This window comes from Martes martes, assembly GCF_963455335.1.
Source record: "Martes martes genome assembly, chromosome: 14".
NCBI lineage: Eukaryota > Metazoa > Chordata > Mammalia > Carnivora > Mustelidae > Martes > Martes martes.
The window spans coordinates 34,898,103-34,914,258 of NC_137902.1; the positions used below are offsets into that span (position 1 = coordinate 34,898,103).

The 16,156-nt window shown below is 37.0% G+C and overlaps 2 protein-coding genes across 2 annotated transcripts in view; one reads left to right on the top strand and one right to left on the bottom strand.

Annotated features, from left to right (window-relative positions):
• The window catches only part of TNKS2 (tankyrase 2), a 70,511-nt gene that overhangs the window by 23,305 nt on the left and 31,050 nt on the right, over window positions 1–16,156 (bottom strand). The window contains exons 12-18 of the mRNA XM_080823318.1: window positions 13,162–13,333; window positions 9,859–9,938; window positions 6,169–6,314; window positions 5,113–5,278; window positions 3,932–4,151; window positions 1,193–1,302; window positions 299–487 (exon numbers count right to left, since the gene is read on the bottom strand). Of these exons, the coding sequence (XP_080679444.1) occupies window positions 299–487; window positions 1,193–1,302; window positions 3,932–4,151; window positions 5,113–5,278; window positions 6,169–6,314; window positions 9,859–9,938; window positions 13,162–13,333 (1,083 nt within the window). The remainder of the gene's footprint in view (window positions 1–298; window positions 488–1,192; window positions 1,303–3,931; window positions 4,152–5,112; window positions 5,279–6,168; window positions 6,315–9,858; window positions 9,939–13,161; window positions 13,334–16,156) is intronic.
• On the top strand, window positions 10,892–11,515 carry LOC308355233 (transcription factor BTF3-like; the record flags this gene model as incomplete). The annotated part of the gene is made up of 1 exon (XM_080823319.1): window positions 10,892–11,515. One exon carries the CDS (start codon window positions 10,892–10,894, stop codon window positions 11,375–11,377), a length of 486 nt encoding a protein of 161 aa, XP_080679445.1. The 3' UTR covers window positions 11,378–11,515.

Consider the following 16,156-nt stretch of genomic DNA (forward strand, 5'->3'; position numbering starts at 1 on the left):
TTAGCCACATTCACCAGGAAGACTTCTTTTTTTTAAGATTTTATTTATTTGACAGAGAGAAAGAGATCACAAGTAGGCAGAGAGGCAGGCAAAGGGAGAGGAGGGAAGCAGGCTCCCTGCTGAGCAGAGAGCCTGATGCAGGGCTTGATCCCAGGATCCTGGGATCATGACCTGAGCCGAAGGCAGAGGTTTAAACCACTGAGCCACCCAGGCGCCCCAAGGAAAACATTTTATACATACCAAGTGAACCTTAAAAAGTCAGAAAAGCACTGAGATTTTTCAAAAGTCCATCACTTACTGAAACTAAATCTAAAGGCGTTTGTCCTTCCTGATTTTTAAGAGTAGGGTCAGCTCCATGGGCCAACAGTAAAGCACAAAGCTGTGTTCGTCCCTTTTGTGCTGCTTCATGCAAAGGTGTGAAAGCCCATTTGTCCGTGGCATTGACACATGCGTTATACTTTATTAGTAAAGCTGCTACATCTACATGCTGTAAAAGAAAATACTCCTGTTACGGTCTAAAATATTATCACATTTTAGTTCCTAAAAAGAAACTAGCTATAGTTTCCGTATTTTCAAACCTACTCTGGAAAGGAGAAGAAAAATTGTGTTTCTCCCCAACATCATAATTTATGGATAGTTGATTAAAAATTATAGTAGGCGTTTTAATAAACTTGAGAAATCAGAAAATATTTAAGAATTCTACATAGGACAGGAACTAAATAAATGAATACAACTTAAACAATTTCTCATTTATTCAAGTGTTATAACTGCTGAACATCAATTTATAAACCAACAACCTTTCTCAGTTTTTCCAACTATACTATTTAAGATGGTCAATACTGATTATAACATTCAGGGCTGTTATGAACTCAGGAACAATGCATCTGAATCTACAGACTCCTAGGAGTGCTAGTGGTTTCCTGGCACCAACAAATAAACAAAACCATCAACATCTCATTGAAGATAGGAGGTGCTAAAGAAGGTAATACAATGAATGACAAATGTGCTGCATGTCACACATCTCACTTACAACAGATTCAGAATTGAGACTTGGACATTATTTAATCTCTTTAGTCCTCATATTTACTCCTCTATAAAATGAGAAAGTCAAACTAAATGCCCTTTGAACTGCAATACTGATTTCCACTTAGAAAATTTCAGAGATTTTAAAAGGTAATGTGAAAGAACTTACCCCGTAAGATGCCGCATTATGTAAAGGAATAAGTCCTCCTTTGTCCTGGGCATTCACATCAGCTCCATGTTGCAACAAATACTCTGCAACCTCTAAATTATTATAACCAGCTAATTTAGAAAAGAAGTAAAATTACTTTCACTTATTATAGACAATGACATCTATATATCTGTATAAAAAGCACATATATTCTTAAAAAAAAAAAGAGAGAGAGAGATTTTATAGAAATCTGATTATTCCCCAATGGAATCTATTAAAAATTTAGCTTATGGAAAAAACTGTCCACTGGTCTCAAGTTGGAAGCTTTCAGTGATGACACTCATTCATATCAGAAACTCTCAAAAGTTAAAACTGATTGATTTATCTTTCCTTCTAAAGTCTTCTACCAGAGTCCCTGGCTTTATAGTTGTTATATGCAACTTCCTTAACTCAGGTACGTGGTCTCAAGGACTACAAGTAAAAGGCAGTCAAGTATATAAAAACCAAGTTAGGAACACAAGTGGCTGGCAGAGTAGGAGGCAGCACACCAGCATGGGTCTCAGGACCCCATTTTCCCAGAAGGACACAAAGACATGCTTTTTGTAGAGAGAGCTCTTAGGGATATACATCTCTGCAAGTATGGCAGCAAAATCTAATGTTGTTAAAGCCATGAAATAAAACTTGGTATATTATAAATATGCCATAACCTCTTAACTGTCATCTTGGGAATTGTCAGCTATCTTAGTACAGTCTTATGATAAAGTATATTTTATCTGACACATAATCACAGATTGGGAGCAAATCTAGAACTTTGTCAACATAAAACCAGCTACCACGTGAAACTTTAAAACAGTTCAAAATATTTTTCACATTTATTTTCTTGTAGTTTTTATTCTTATGCTGAAGGATTTAAAGCCAAAAAATTTAATAAGATCAAGGAGGGAAAACAAAACCACAGAACTACCATAAGCTAAGTATTACAATGAATCTCAAAGTCCTTCCAGGTGTCAAGGTATAATACTGCACAAGAGGGCAGAAATGTTTTGTACATACAACCTATTTACCGCTTACAAAGACAACATGGATTTATATATATATTTTTCAAGATTTTTATTTATTTGAGAGGAAGAGAGAGCAGGATAGAGAGGAAGCAGAGGGAAGGAGCAGAGGAGAGGGAGAGGGAGAAGGAGGCTCCACGCCGAGCATGGAGTCCAACATAGGGCTCGATCCCAGGACCCTGGGCTGAAGACAGATGCTTAACCAACTGAGCCACCCAGGCACCCGACAACATGGGTTTAAATAGTAATTATTAAATGTTCTGGAGAAGCTACCATAAAGATACAGAAAAACTGCTGTAAATAAATATACACAGCATAAATCAAATATACACAGGTCACATACTGTCTCCATAGATGAGAAACTCCTGATTGCCAGTGGAAGTAAAAGCCTTTTTTTACCATATTAATGTGTGGTTACCACTTTCAAAATTCTCTAAAAGACATATAGAGTAATTCTTTTCCTTGGACAGTGGGTGAAAATTTAAAAGTACAAATCACACATAACCAAAATTATCTTTTAAATACTAGGAACATACTCAGTTATTCATACTGTAAGACTAAAATAAACAGAGAGAAAAAAAAGAGAAGGGTAGACTTCCATCTCCCATATTACACAAAGGGCAGAAACACCTGCATTACTTTTTTCTCTATTTACTTTTATTCTTTTTAAGCTATATGTATTTAGATAAACTTGTATGAGTCAGATTATGTCTACAATGTAACACCACTGAAGTATTAGCTGTAAGCTCAGTGATTTTAATGGTCCATTCCCTAGCATTTTCAATGCAGCTAAAGAAACTGAACTGAAATGCTGTGCATTTGCACTGAAAAAAAAAAAAAAAAAAGTGCACTGTGTCAATTTCATGAGTGAAACTTATAAAAATGTTATGTACTCAATTGTTTCCCAAATTCTTGTATTGGCTCTGTCACCATTTTAGCATGTGACTTCGTATTAGGAGATAAAATCTTTAAAGAGGTAATAAAGTTAAAATGAGACTGTTAGGGAAGGCCCTAATCACATCTGACTGGTGTCCTTATAAAAGATTAGGACAAACAGTGAGAGACACCAGACACGTACATACAACTTTGACAAAAGGCCAAGTCATGAGACAGTTAGAAGGTGGCCATCTGCAGGCCGAGAGGAGAGGCATCAGGAGAAACCAATGCTGCCAATGCCTTATCTCCACAACAGGGAGAAAAGAATCTTCTGTTAAGTCACCCGGTCTGTAGTACCTGGTTATAGCAGACCTAATGAATTAATACAACAACTCTGGCAATAGGTTTATGTGACTTTTGAAAGCCTTAAGATTTTTTTTTCTGCTTGTGCTTAATGGCTGTCATCAGAAGAACGGAAAGCTTTAACTTCCCATGAGGAAGGCTGACCCAAGCACGCTGATTTTTCGAGTTTCTATAGCCAAAACTCACTCAAGGAAAAAGGATTTAAAACTATGGTGACTGGAATAGAGATTCCAAAGCACTACAGTGACTGGCAGATTCTCCTTCCATTGTTCTTACTGTGGTAATGCACCAGTACTAAAGTGAACACGAAACATAGTTGGCCTGTATGAACACACTCAGGTGTAATGGTAGCATTAGGAAATATTTGAACTGCATCTTCTCAGTTTACTTTCAGGAAATATTTTACTCTGGTAAAACTAACCTTAGACGTTGAGCTTAAACCTGTGAAACTTCGATCGCTTACCTGCTAAATGTAAAGGGGTTGAATGTCGGCCTTGGGTATCACGGCAATTTACATTATCAGGAGAAGACAACTTCTTTACTCTGGCTAAACAACCCTTCTTGGCAGCATCTAACAAAGCTGCATCTCCCCTAAGTAGATCTTGGATATCCATATCTCCATCTTTAACAAGATCCAAAGGGGTATTTCCATCCCTGTTTTTCTTTGTAGGGTCTGCACCATGCTGAGCATGCGAAAAACAAAGAGGAACTGGCTTAATTAAGTTTGCCCTTAGTCTATGAGAAAATAGTTAATGGAACTACGGCAAAAAAAACCTACTTTATACTGAGAGACTCTACCTTAAAGGTTAACATGTTTGTTATATTTAATACAGTACACAGAAAATTATAATAAAAAGAATACAGAGGCAGTTAAACATTATTGGGCTTTTATAATGCAACTTATTTATTATCATTATTATTCTTGTATCTTAAAGTAGGCTCCATTCCCAGTGTGGGCCTTGAACTCATGACCCTGAGAGCAAGCATTGCAAGTTCTACCCACTGAGCCAGCCAGGAGCCCCTATAATGCAATTCAGTAAAAATTTAAACTACATTCAAAATAAGGCAGAATTTCATGAACAACTTATTTTCATAAACCCTGAAATAAAGTATAAATTTAACGTATTTTAAAAAATTTTTTTAATGTATTTCTTATTAAGAAAGCACTATGCCCAATGTTGGCTTGAACTCATGACCCCAAGATCAAGAGTTGCATGAGCTACTGACTAAGCGAGCCAAGCACCCTAACTTTTGTTTTTACTGTAAAATATCTACACGGATACCTGTATTAAACCAGTACTATCAATTTTATTGGTGTCAAATTAAATCCGGCTTATAAATTACATAATCTATCAAATATTTTGAGGTTAAAGAAGTATACAGGAAAAAGTAGGATAATAATCAGATAACTGTTACTTGATGATAGCTGGCTTTACACAATAATAAATCTATGTGTGGTAAACATCCCCATAGAGTAAAATATAGTGTTCATGACATTTTTTCTGAAATCTAGATTGAGAATTATATAGCTTTGCTTCATACCCCTTTATACCCCTTTACCAGTTTAAGTTTATATTGAAAGTTATTAGAAATATAATAAACATCTAGTAATAAATCAGGTCCACAGTAAGTACATAAATATACCTGGAGCAGGAGTTTGCATATTTCGTATTTTCCTTTTGCTGCAGCTTCATGTAAAGGTGTAAATTTCCATAAATCAGCTACATTAACTACTGCTCCATGCTTAACAAGAAGTTCTGCAACTTCATAATGTCCATAAGAACATGCATTGTGCAAAGGTACAAGGCCTCTGAAATGAAAAATCACATAAGCAATGCAACACGAAGATATGTTTAATTTAGCTAATTGCATATAGCTGATAAATTTCTTCAACTGCGTAAGGGATCACACTGCTTATGTTTTATAGAACCTAAATTTACTGAAACAGAAATGGAATTATTTTTGGAGGGTGTAGGAAGGAAATTTTAAAAATATAAACATTTTTTTTTCTTTTTGGTGGGAGCAATAGTAAAGTGATAGTACAAATCTCCTGAAGAGGGAGGGGACCTGAGAGGGCTGCCTGGAAAATATTTTAAATTATAGAAAACATAACAAACACCTATAGACTCGATCTAGAATTGAGGTGTGTGTGTGTATTTTAAATATTTTATTTATTTATTTAGAGAGCAAGCACATACAGGAGCCGGGGGGGTGGAGTAGGGGGTTAGGGAGGGAGGTTGTAGGGAGAGAGAAAATCTCAAGCAGACTCTGAGTGGAGCTTGATTCCCCGACCCCCAGATCATGACCTGAGCTGAAACCAAGAGTCAGCTGCTTAACCAACTAAGCCACCCAGGGATCCCAAGAATTGTATATCTTTAAAGAAAAATAATTTTGAGATAAACTGGAATAATTCAAATCTCCTCAGTGCAAACTGAAAAAATTTATTATATTGAAAATCATACTAATCTCCTTAGTCATTGTAAGATTATAAGGCATGATGCAAATAAATCTACATAGAGGCTAATCGTCATAAAATGTTAACTGAAACCAAGAAGCTACATTTAAGTCAGTGTTAGGTAACAGACCTGCCCGAAAACAAAAGAGCCACACTACCATAAAATTATTAAAAAAATGTTTTCTCAGATTTTCCTAAGAAGGTCAGGTGAAGGAAAGGGGGCCATGGCAATCGCTGGTACTTGCCCTTTGTCTTTGGCATGCACGTCGGCTCCGTGCTGCAGCAGGTACTCCACCACAGACACCCTGTTATAGCCAGCTGCGAAATGCAGCGGTGTAGACTGACGCCCTTCAATGTCTCTGCAGTTGACACTCTGAACAGTACACAGTTTCTGCAGGATGGAACACAGTATACACGTGACACTACATATTCTGATAGGTTTTCATTCATTTAGTAGAAATTTCAAACGTCTGACTGAATTTCTTGTCTCATTAAATCAGTATTCTCAGAAACAACTTATTCTTAGTTCACCTTGTTGTTTATTGGGAATCCCTATGGTCCTCTTATCTATGTATCATCTTTTGCTAAAGCTAGTGGGTAAATTTTGCCATTATTACTACTATTATTTACATAAAGGTAATCTAAAGCACCGATTATCGGCAATCCTAACTTCCATTTTGTGACAAATACAAGTAGAGGTAAGCTGGATCCTGGGGTTTGTTAAGAATGCAGAATCTCAGACCCCCATCTACTGAGTCAGAATCTGCATTTTAACAAGGTTCCTAAATGATCTGTAAGCACCTTAAAGTTTAAAAAGTTCTGCAGTTCTCAAATGTTCATGTGCACTGGGTCCTGCCTGAGAACGTGCATTTCTTTTCTTCTTCTTCTTTTTTTTTGAAAACCTGCATTTCTAACAAGTTCCTAGGTAACACTTGTAATCAAGGAACTATACTTACGATCCTTGGGAAAACTAAGAAAATAGTCAAATACTTCTTTGTGTTCTTTGGTCTAGATGAGGAAGACTTGGCTGAGAAAAGCTTTAAGAGTAACACTTTTATTCATGCTTGTATGAAAAGTACAAATGTTTGGGGAAGAAAAGAAACATAAATAATAAATCATGGTGCTCAAAAAAAGTTTAAGGACTATCTATATTAGTAAGACTTTTTACTATTCTACCATGCCCTATCCCTTAGGGATACCCTAAGCCTAATAAATCAATGGAGGAAGATATCTGTGGGTTTAACCTCAAGGGTTTTAATTACTGGACTGATAAAGCTTTCTTATGCTTCCCAAACAAGAGGCTGTTAGGTATATGGACTCAGGGTCCCATTTCAGACAGTATTTTATGGCTTTGAAGAAGGGCTCTAGGTAGGAATGAGGGTTTTTTTTTTTGTTTTTTTTTTTAAGATTTTATTTATTTGAGAGAAGGAATAAGAGAGAGCGCGCGCACATGAGAGGGGGAGGGTCAGAAGGAGCAGCAGACTCCCTGCTGAGCAGGGAGGCCAATGTGGGACTCATGGGACTTGATCTGATCACCAGACTCTGGGATCATGACCTGAACTGAAGGCAGTCACTTAACCTACCAAGCCACCAGGCACCCTAGGAATGAGTATTTTTCATACATGTGCCAAGTGCTACTAGGTTGGGTAGTTTTCACTACCCACTTTACTCCCCACTTCTCAGTTTAGTTTTGCGTACTCAGAGACAAGTTTTCTAATACTTTGTAAGAAGTATCTAGCCTGATGGATCTCCACTAAATAATACATAATTAATTAAGCGTTCATTGGGTAATAAGCATATGTTAGTGTGCCAGTAACTCATACCAAGCCTCCTGTCTATAGACAGGTAACAGCTACAAAGGTTGTGGAGATAAACTACTATCAAGTGAAATTTTTTTTTTTAGATTTTATTTTTGGGCAATCACACCCAAGGTGGGGCTTGAAACCACAACCCTGAAATCACCAGTCACCTGCCCCACCAACTGAGCCAGCCAGGTGCTCTGCCACCAAGTGATTTTAAAAGTAGGTGTAAGTGAAGATGGCCAGATACTTACTCACAGAGAATGAGAGAGAAAGGATGGGCTTCTTCAATCCATTATTGGGCATTATTTTGTTCTATAAGTCCCAATTCCTGCCCCCAGCTCTTCTCTTTATCTATTTCTTCCTCTAGACTCCTTTTATCTTTTTTTTTTTTTTAAGATTCTATTAATTTATTTGACAGACAGAGATCACTGATAGGCAGAGAGGCAGGCAGAGAGAGAGGAAGGGAAGCAGGTTCCCTGCTGAGCAGAGAGCCTGATGCAGCTGGATATGGCCAGAGCCGAAGGCAAAGGCTTTAACCCACTAAGCCACGCAGGCGCCCCAGACTCCTTTTATCTTTATGAAAATAAAGTCTAGCCTTCAATATTATATATACTGAATATAGCTTTATGCTCTTTAACAGATGTAAGCACATGAACATTTGAAAATTTTACCCCCTCAACAAAAAAATCAGCTAGTTGACCTTTAACTATTTGCGTTTAATTTTTAAATCAATTTTCCAGAAAAAAAAAATCAGCTCACTTCCTTTAACTTAAGTGACTTTTTTTTGCACAAGTCAGTAATACTTAGTAATAGAAACCAAATTCTCCTTCCAATATCTTATTAACCTTCCACTTAAGGGAATGAAAATGTAAATATAAAACATGTCAAACAGTAAGATTCCATTATAATGGTTTTTTTGAAAAATGAAATTATTAAAAAATAAAATCTTAAATTACTTGGAGATGACTGTACTAGCTACAGAGATAAAGCAGGAAAGATCACACTGACTTTTAAATCCACTTCCTGAAATCTCTTTATTTAAAAGGACAGGGATGTGTTTCCTCAAATCTCAAGTTCAGATGAGACCAACATATTTCATTCTCTGAAAATCTAAAATTGACTTTATGTCGTGTGTCTGTTCAGGACTGAGGACACCAAATAAAAATACAGTGAAACTGCTTCATGTAGCTACTTCCGTCACAAATTTATAAATTTACATTTTTATAAAACTTATTGCATGTCACTGTTCCCTTAAATAGGATGAGCACTGTTTTTGAAAAAGTCTAGGAGCAAGGGGGGCAGGGTTGGGGGAATATAACAAAGATTTTTTTCTCCCTGATAGCTTTGGGAATTAAAAATAACATTAGAATAAAGTGAAAAAAAAAAACCCCAAAACCCCACTGCATTACTCAAGAATTATTTCATTCACAAAACATGTTAATTTTTTAATCTATATTAGTTTAATGGAAAAGTAGTCTTGCTCTTTCAAAATATAAGGCTTCTGAGTTATCTACTGGGATATACAACTTCTATAGGTAACAGAAATATCTGGTACAGGCATTAAGACACTACATATGACTCTATGGTAAAAAGTAAAGGAAAATCTGAGGAAGGGTTATTCTATGGAGGACAACCATGGGAGATGGGCCATGTAAGAGCTGAAGTTGGCTAGATGAACTGAAGATTATTAGGAGACAGTGGCTCTGAAAAATGGCAACACAGTGGTAGAGAGGGCAAAGAAATGAAACCAGAAGAAATACATTGACATAGTGACACACTGTTTAGTAGTTCTTGGTCCCTTTCCTGTTGTATGTGTCATAGGTAAACAAATGACAATAATTTGATATCTTATTCTTCTTTTAAAGGGACAAACAGGTTCTTTAAATGAAAATTTATTTCCATAAACATGCACTTTATTTAAATCTGTGATTGTCAGGTATTTACTGAGATGCATGTGAAAAGTTTCTTTGCTGAACAAAGATTCTCACTTGTGGAGAACTAGATTGTCATCATTATTAACCTTTTAAAACAAGGCACACATAAATAACTAGGCACTTCATTACAACAATACGGATTCATTAAACACTGCAAATAAAAATTCAAAGTTAACAAAAGCGCAAGATCATATCTTACTTTTACAGTTTCTACATCGCCAGCCTTTGCAGCTTCCAGCAATTGTCTGTCTGCTTCTGAATTACCTAATGGGATGCCTTCTAAAAAGAGAGAAGGAAAGAGTGATTAAAACTCCCACAGAGAAGGCTGGACTAAGCTTTAAGAGAGGCATCTTATCTTAAAGTAAAGTTCTCTTACAGTTTGGTAGATTATATAGTAAATCTCCATGGTAGTAGAGGAAAGCCAGAAAGACTTAAAAATTTTTGTGAGACAAAAAAAAAGGTTTTTTTTTGGAGGAAACATTTCATGTATATACATATATATAAGCAAAATATATGGAAATGTGAATAAATATGATTAAAACAATATAATGGAATATAAAACAGATGAAAGAAAAAAAAAAAGGATCCATTACTTCTCAAATTGGCATGTTCTACAACCAAGGCCACTGGATGGTGGAAAAGCTTTAAATTAGGAGACCAACAGCCAGAGACCTAACCATTGTTCTGCCCTTAACTAGCTATCTGAACTGGGTCAAGGGGCCTCAGATTTTTTTCAGTTCTAAAAAGAGAAAAGATGGACTAGAAGATAACTAAAGTCATTTTCAGGTCTGAAATTCTGTTTTATAGCTCATTTAAATTTCACGAGAAAGGAAGAAAACATGTACCTCTGTATCTTAAAACAAAATAAACTCCAACGGATTAAAGACTTAAGGGTAAAAAAATTAAAATTTAAAAATACTAAAAGAAAATGTTAAGTAAATATTTTTATATACTTGGAATAAAAAAGCATCTCAGAGTAAGTACACTGAAGGCAGAACTAATACTGATTTGGAAGAATATGTCAGGCAATAACATAACATTAAACAAAGTTATAAGGCAAATAAAAAATGGGAAAAATACTGCAACATATATCTTAAAAATGCAATTAAAATAATGAGATCCGAGCTGCCATCTTGCGTCCCCGCGTGTGTGCACCTAATCTCAGCTGGTCCGCCCGAAACCCCGAGCGCCAACCCTAGTCCCCCGCGCGGTCCCATTTCCGCTCCAACAAGATGAAAGAAACTATCATGAACCAGGAGAAACTCGCCAAACTGCAAGCACAAGTGCGCATTGGTGGGAAAGGAACTGCTCGCCGAAAGAAGGTGGTGGTTCATAGAACAGCTACAGCAGATGATAAAAAACTTCAGTTCTCCTTAAAGAAGTTAGGGGTAAACAATATCTCTGGTATTGAAGAAGTGAGTATGTTCACAAACCAAGGAACAGTGATCCACTTTAACAACCCCAAAGTTCAGGCATCGCTGGCAGCGAACACTTTCACCATTACAGGCCATGCTGAGACAAAGCAGCTGACAGAAATGCTACCCAGTATCTTAAACCAACTTGGTGCAGACAGTCTGACTAGTTTAAGACTGGCTGAAGCTCTGCCCAAACAATCTGTGGATGGAAAAGCACCACTTGCTACCGGAGAGGAGGAGGATGATGAAGTTCCAGATCTTGTGGAGAATTTTGATGAAGCTTCCAAGAATGAAGCAAACTGAATTGAGTCAACTTCTGAAGAAGATAAAACTTGAAGAAGTTACTGGGAGCTGCTATTTTATATTATGACTGCTTTTTAAAATTTTGTTCATGGATCTGATAAAATCTAGATCTCTAATATTTTTAAGCCCAAGCCCCTTGGACACTGCAGCTCTTTTCAGTTTTTGCTTATACACAATTCATTCTTTGCAGCTAATTAAGCTGAAGAAGCCTGGGAATAAAGTTTGAAACAAGATTAATAAAGTTCTTTGCCTAGGGGAAAAAAAAAAAAAAGAGATCCTGGGTTTTTCTTTTGCATCCATTAGTGGTCAAAGAGGAAATGGGGGAGCTACACTGACAGTATTTCTATACTTCATGCTTAAAAAAAAAAAGCATCTATTACTTCTCAAGTTCATACACACACATTCACCAAATGAAAAGATTAAGAATCAGAATACCCAGTTCTGACAAACAAGTCTTGTCATATGCTGTTAGCAGGAGTATAAAATGGTACTTAACAACCTTTCTAAAAGATGATTTAACAATTACATGTTATCCGTTGACCTGGAAATTCTACTTCAACAATTTACTCTCAGAAATTAGGTGGAGGGGATGCCTGGGTGGCTCAGCCGGTTAAGAGTCTGCCTTTAGCTCAGGTCATAATTCCAGGGTCCTGGGATCAAGTCCTGTTTTGGGCCCTCTGCTCAGCGGAAAGCCTGCTTCTCCCTCTCCCTCTGCTGCTTCCCCTGCTTGTGTTCTATCAAATAAATAAATAAAATCTTCAAAATAAAAAAAAAAAACTAGCAGGAAAGGTAAGAAATCACACTTAGAACAAACTAGTAAATGTCCATCACAAGGCAACTGAATAGGATTAACACTGACACCCCAAAACTGACACTGAAACAAATGTGCGGTATATGAGGAACTAAAGGGAATCCTGAAAGAGTCTTGTAGTTTAGTTCAGTTTTGGCAGTTTCCAGGTTGTTTTGTCAACCTGCCTTCACCTATTCAGTGTTTTTCTCAAAAGGCAGTTTCTAGATCATAGGCATAATGACCATCAAAGATGACTGTTAAAGATACAAGAGGCTTGATCTGTTATATTTCTTCTCATTTGAGCTTTCAGGTGTCAAAGTCACTTTAAAATTAGACCAGATTTCTAGGGTGAAATGTATAACCTATGCAAAATGTATAGATGCCTGATCTAAAATATTTAAAATATAGTAAATACGCACGTATTCAATAGCTACATGTTTTAATAAGTCAAATAGTGGATTACCTTGTACAAAAACTCTACATGCCTCATAATATAAAGGACCTAAAGAAACCATGAAGAGGCAGGGCCAGTCTTTAGAGTATTACTCATCATTATGGATGCTCAACTGAGATACCTACCTTTTTATGTTTTCCTGTCTTAAAAAAAAAAAAAGCAACTATTACATCTTAAACACTTTCTAGATACAAACTTAAGAGCCAGCTATTAAGAGAAATTGAGTAGATAATGCTTCTGGAACAAAATCACAGTAAGACTTAATGACATTTGGAACACTGAGTATAGTGAATTAAGAAGTAATAGCCAAAGAGTCCACATTTTCTTTTTATTACCAACTTTTACATAGTATGTGACAAAATTTATTTTTATTTTTGAAGTTTTATATATTTAAGAATCTCTACACCCAAAGTGGAGCTCAAACTCACAACCCTGAAATCAAGAGTTGCATGCTCTTCTGATTGAGCCGGCCAGGCACCCCTGTGTGAAAAAATTGAAAGGTTAATTTAGAAAAGCTGACTTAATGAAAGCATTGACTACCTTGAAGAAGCTGCTGCACGTTTTCATTTCCCATCTGTAAGGCAGTAAAGCCCTGAAGGGATATGATGCTGGGATCGCACCCATAACTCAGGAGTAGGCGACAGGTTTGCAGATGACCACAGTGTGCAGCTCTGTGCAGAGAAGTCTGACCGAGGTTATCCAGAGCATTCACCTTAACAATGCAGAAAAAGCTAAAATTAGCCTGTAGCTCAAAATGTAAAACCATCTAATCATGTATTTAACGCTTGCTACTGATTTAAAAATCCCAATTATTTTCTCATGAAGTCTATTTTCCAGTGCCAAATCAGGTGTTTTTGTTTCGATCTAGAACGTAAATTCACAAGCTCATGAAGGCTGGTATCAGAAGAGATCCTTTTTTGAGTTAAAAGCAGGAAATGCTGAGTAACAGTTATGTTTGGCATTACATTATTAGTATATTTACTGCACTTAGAGGTAGACATTGCTTAAGAAAGTTTAATCCATATGTTTTTATGGATCTCTAAGGTCCAGAAATGTGGAGACTAACCCCAAGACAGGCAACAGTAACAAAGCCGGAGACTAAATTAGCATTAAAACATTTATTCCTACTGGCTTAATCTTTGATTTTTATCATGTAAAATATAACCTGTATAGATAAATACATTATGGTCTATACACACAACAAAATACTTTTGAGCAATAAAAAGGAACAAATGATTGGTACACGGATGAATCTCCAAAATATACAGAGGAGAAAGCCTTACAGTAGAGTATGCATTGTACAATTTCATAGACATGAAGGCCTAGAACAGGCAAATTAATCTACACAGGAAATAAATGAAATGGCTGTTGCATCTAGGGGTGGCGATTGCCTTGGATGGGGTCCTCCTGTGACCTCTATACCTTGATGAGTTTTGGTAACACACGTGTATACATTAGTCAAACTTCAGGACATGTACATTTAAGATTTGTGCATTTCACTGCATGTAAGTTCTGCACTCCCAAAAAACTTGTAAATAAATTCTGACCTCTAGATGATGCTTACATGGAAATATTTAGGGAGAAGTGTATAGCAATTTGCAAATTACTCTGAAATGTGTAACATGTATGTATACATTTATGGGTTGATAAAGGGAGAAACTGATGGGTATGTAATAAAATACAGTAAAAAGAAGGGTCCCTGGGCAGCTCAGTTGGCTAAGCGATTGCCTTCAGCTCAGGTCATGATCCCAGGAGTCCTGGGATGGAGCCCCACATCAGGCTCTAAGCTCCATGGGAAGTCTATTTCTCCCTCTGACCTCCCCTCTCATGCTCTCTCACTGTCTGTCTGTTTCTCTCTCTCTCTCAAATAAATAAATAAAATCTTAAAAAAAAAATAAAGTAAAATGTTAACTCCCCCATCTCATCTTCAAATGCACCCTTCCCCACCAGGTAAATAATTTTTTAAAACTTAAGTGAGAAATCAAGTTCCTCAGTAATCAACCCTGTGGCCACCAGTGTAATGAGACACAGTCCAACTCATATTCGTGGAACTGGAGAATATTTGAACAGGAATGTAGTAAGACTTTCTCAGAGAAACCAAAACTGGATTATAAATTACTTATCTCCATGCTTATGAACTTGAAAACTGATTTAAAACGATGAGGACAATTAATCTACTTATTCACATACCAAAACTCACTGAAATGTGAAATACATCCACTTGAAACTTTATTTGGGTACCACTTTGTGTTAAGATCAGGGTGACAAACTTCTTCTGGTTTGCCTGGGACTTCCCTGGTTTTAGTACTAATAGTCCTGTGTTTCTGGAAGTCCCTCTGTTCCTGGACAAACCTGGATGGTTGACCCCACTAGTCAGGACTCTCTGAGGGAGTTTCACAACTCACATTTAATATGTATTCTGATATTCTAGTAATGTACCACATGTATGAAAAAAGCAATCAATGAAAAGTTATAGAACAGACAGACAAGATAGGCCAAGCAGTCGAGCAGAATAAACTTTATTTTATTCAATAATTTACAATAGGAAAGATTGAGATTACACATTATCAAGAAATCCCCCCGTATCAAAAAGAGATTAGGATACTGAGAGGAAACACAAAGAAAAAACTGTAGAAAGAATTCTAAGTGCTTCCTTGAGTGGGATCCCAAGGAAGGACAGATCAGAAAACTACTCTGCAAAGCACATTTAGGGAAGAGCCATGGTGTCATCCAAGGGCTAAGGGTCTTACTCCTTTCTTTTCCCTTCATTCACAGCAGCTCCATTCCTTGCTACGTAATGAATTTCTACTAAAGATTTTGTTTGGAAAAGACAAGGATCTGTGGCTAAAAACTGTGAGAACTGTTGAATTTGGTGACTGTCATCTCTTCCAATGTGGGATGCCACGTGTATTTTTTACTGAGTGGTATTTTTCAAAGTTCCTGGGCAAGAAATGATGATTTCTAGCCTGATGAAAACTAATTCGGGGCTCCTGGGTGGCTCAGTGGGTTAAAGCCTCTGCCTTCGGCTCAGGTCATGATCTCAGGGTCCTGGGATCAAGCCCCGCATCGGGCTCTCCGCTCGGCAGGGAGCCTGCTTCCCTTCTTCTCTCTCTGCCTATCTCTCTGCCTACTTGTGATCTCTGTCTGTCAAATAAATAAAATCTTTTTTTTTTTTTAAAAGATTTTATTTATTTATTTGACAGACAGATCACAAGTAGGCAGAGAGGCAGGCAGAGAGAGAATGGAGGAAGCAGGCTCCCTGCCGAGCGGAGAGCCCGATGCGGGGCTCGATCCCAGGACGCCGGGATCACGACCTGAGCTGAAGGCAGCGGCTTTAACCCACTGAGCCACCCAGGCGCCCCAATAAATAAAATCTTAAAATAAAAAAAAAATAAAAGAAAACACAATTATCCAAGAATAAAATGCTTTGTATAAAAATGCCAACTGAAGAACACTGACTTCACAGTATGGGGAACTGTTTTCAGTCAAATTATTTAAGTAATTTATTCCCTTCTGTTCCAAGTCCTTTGGTTTA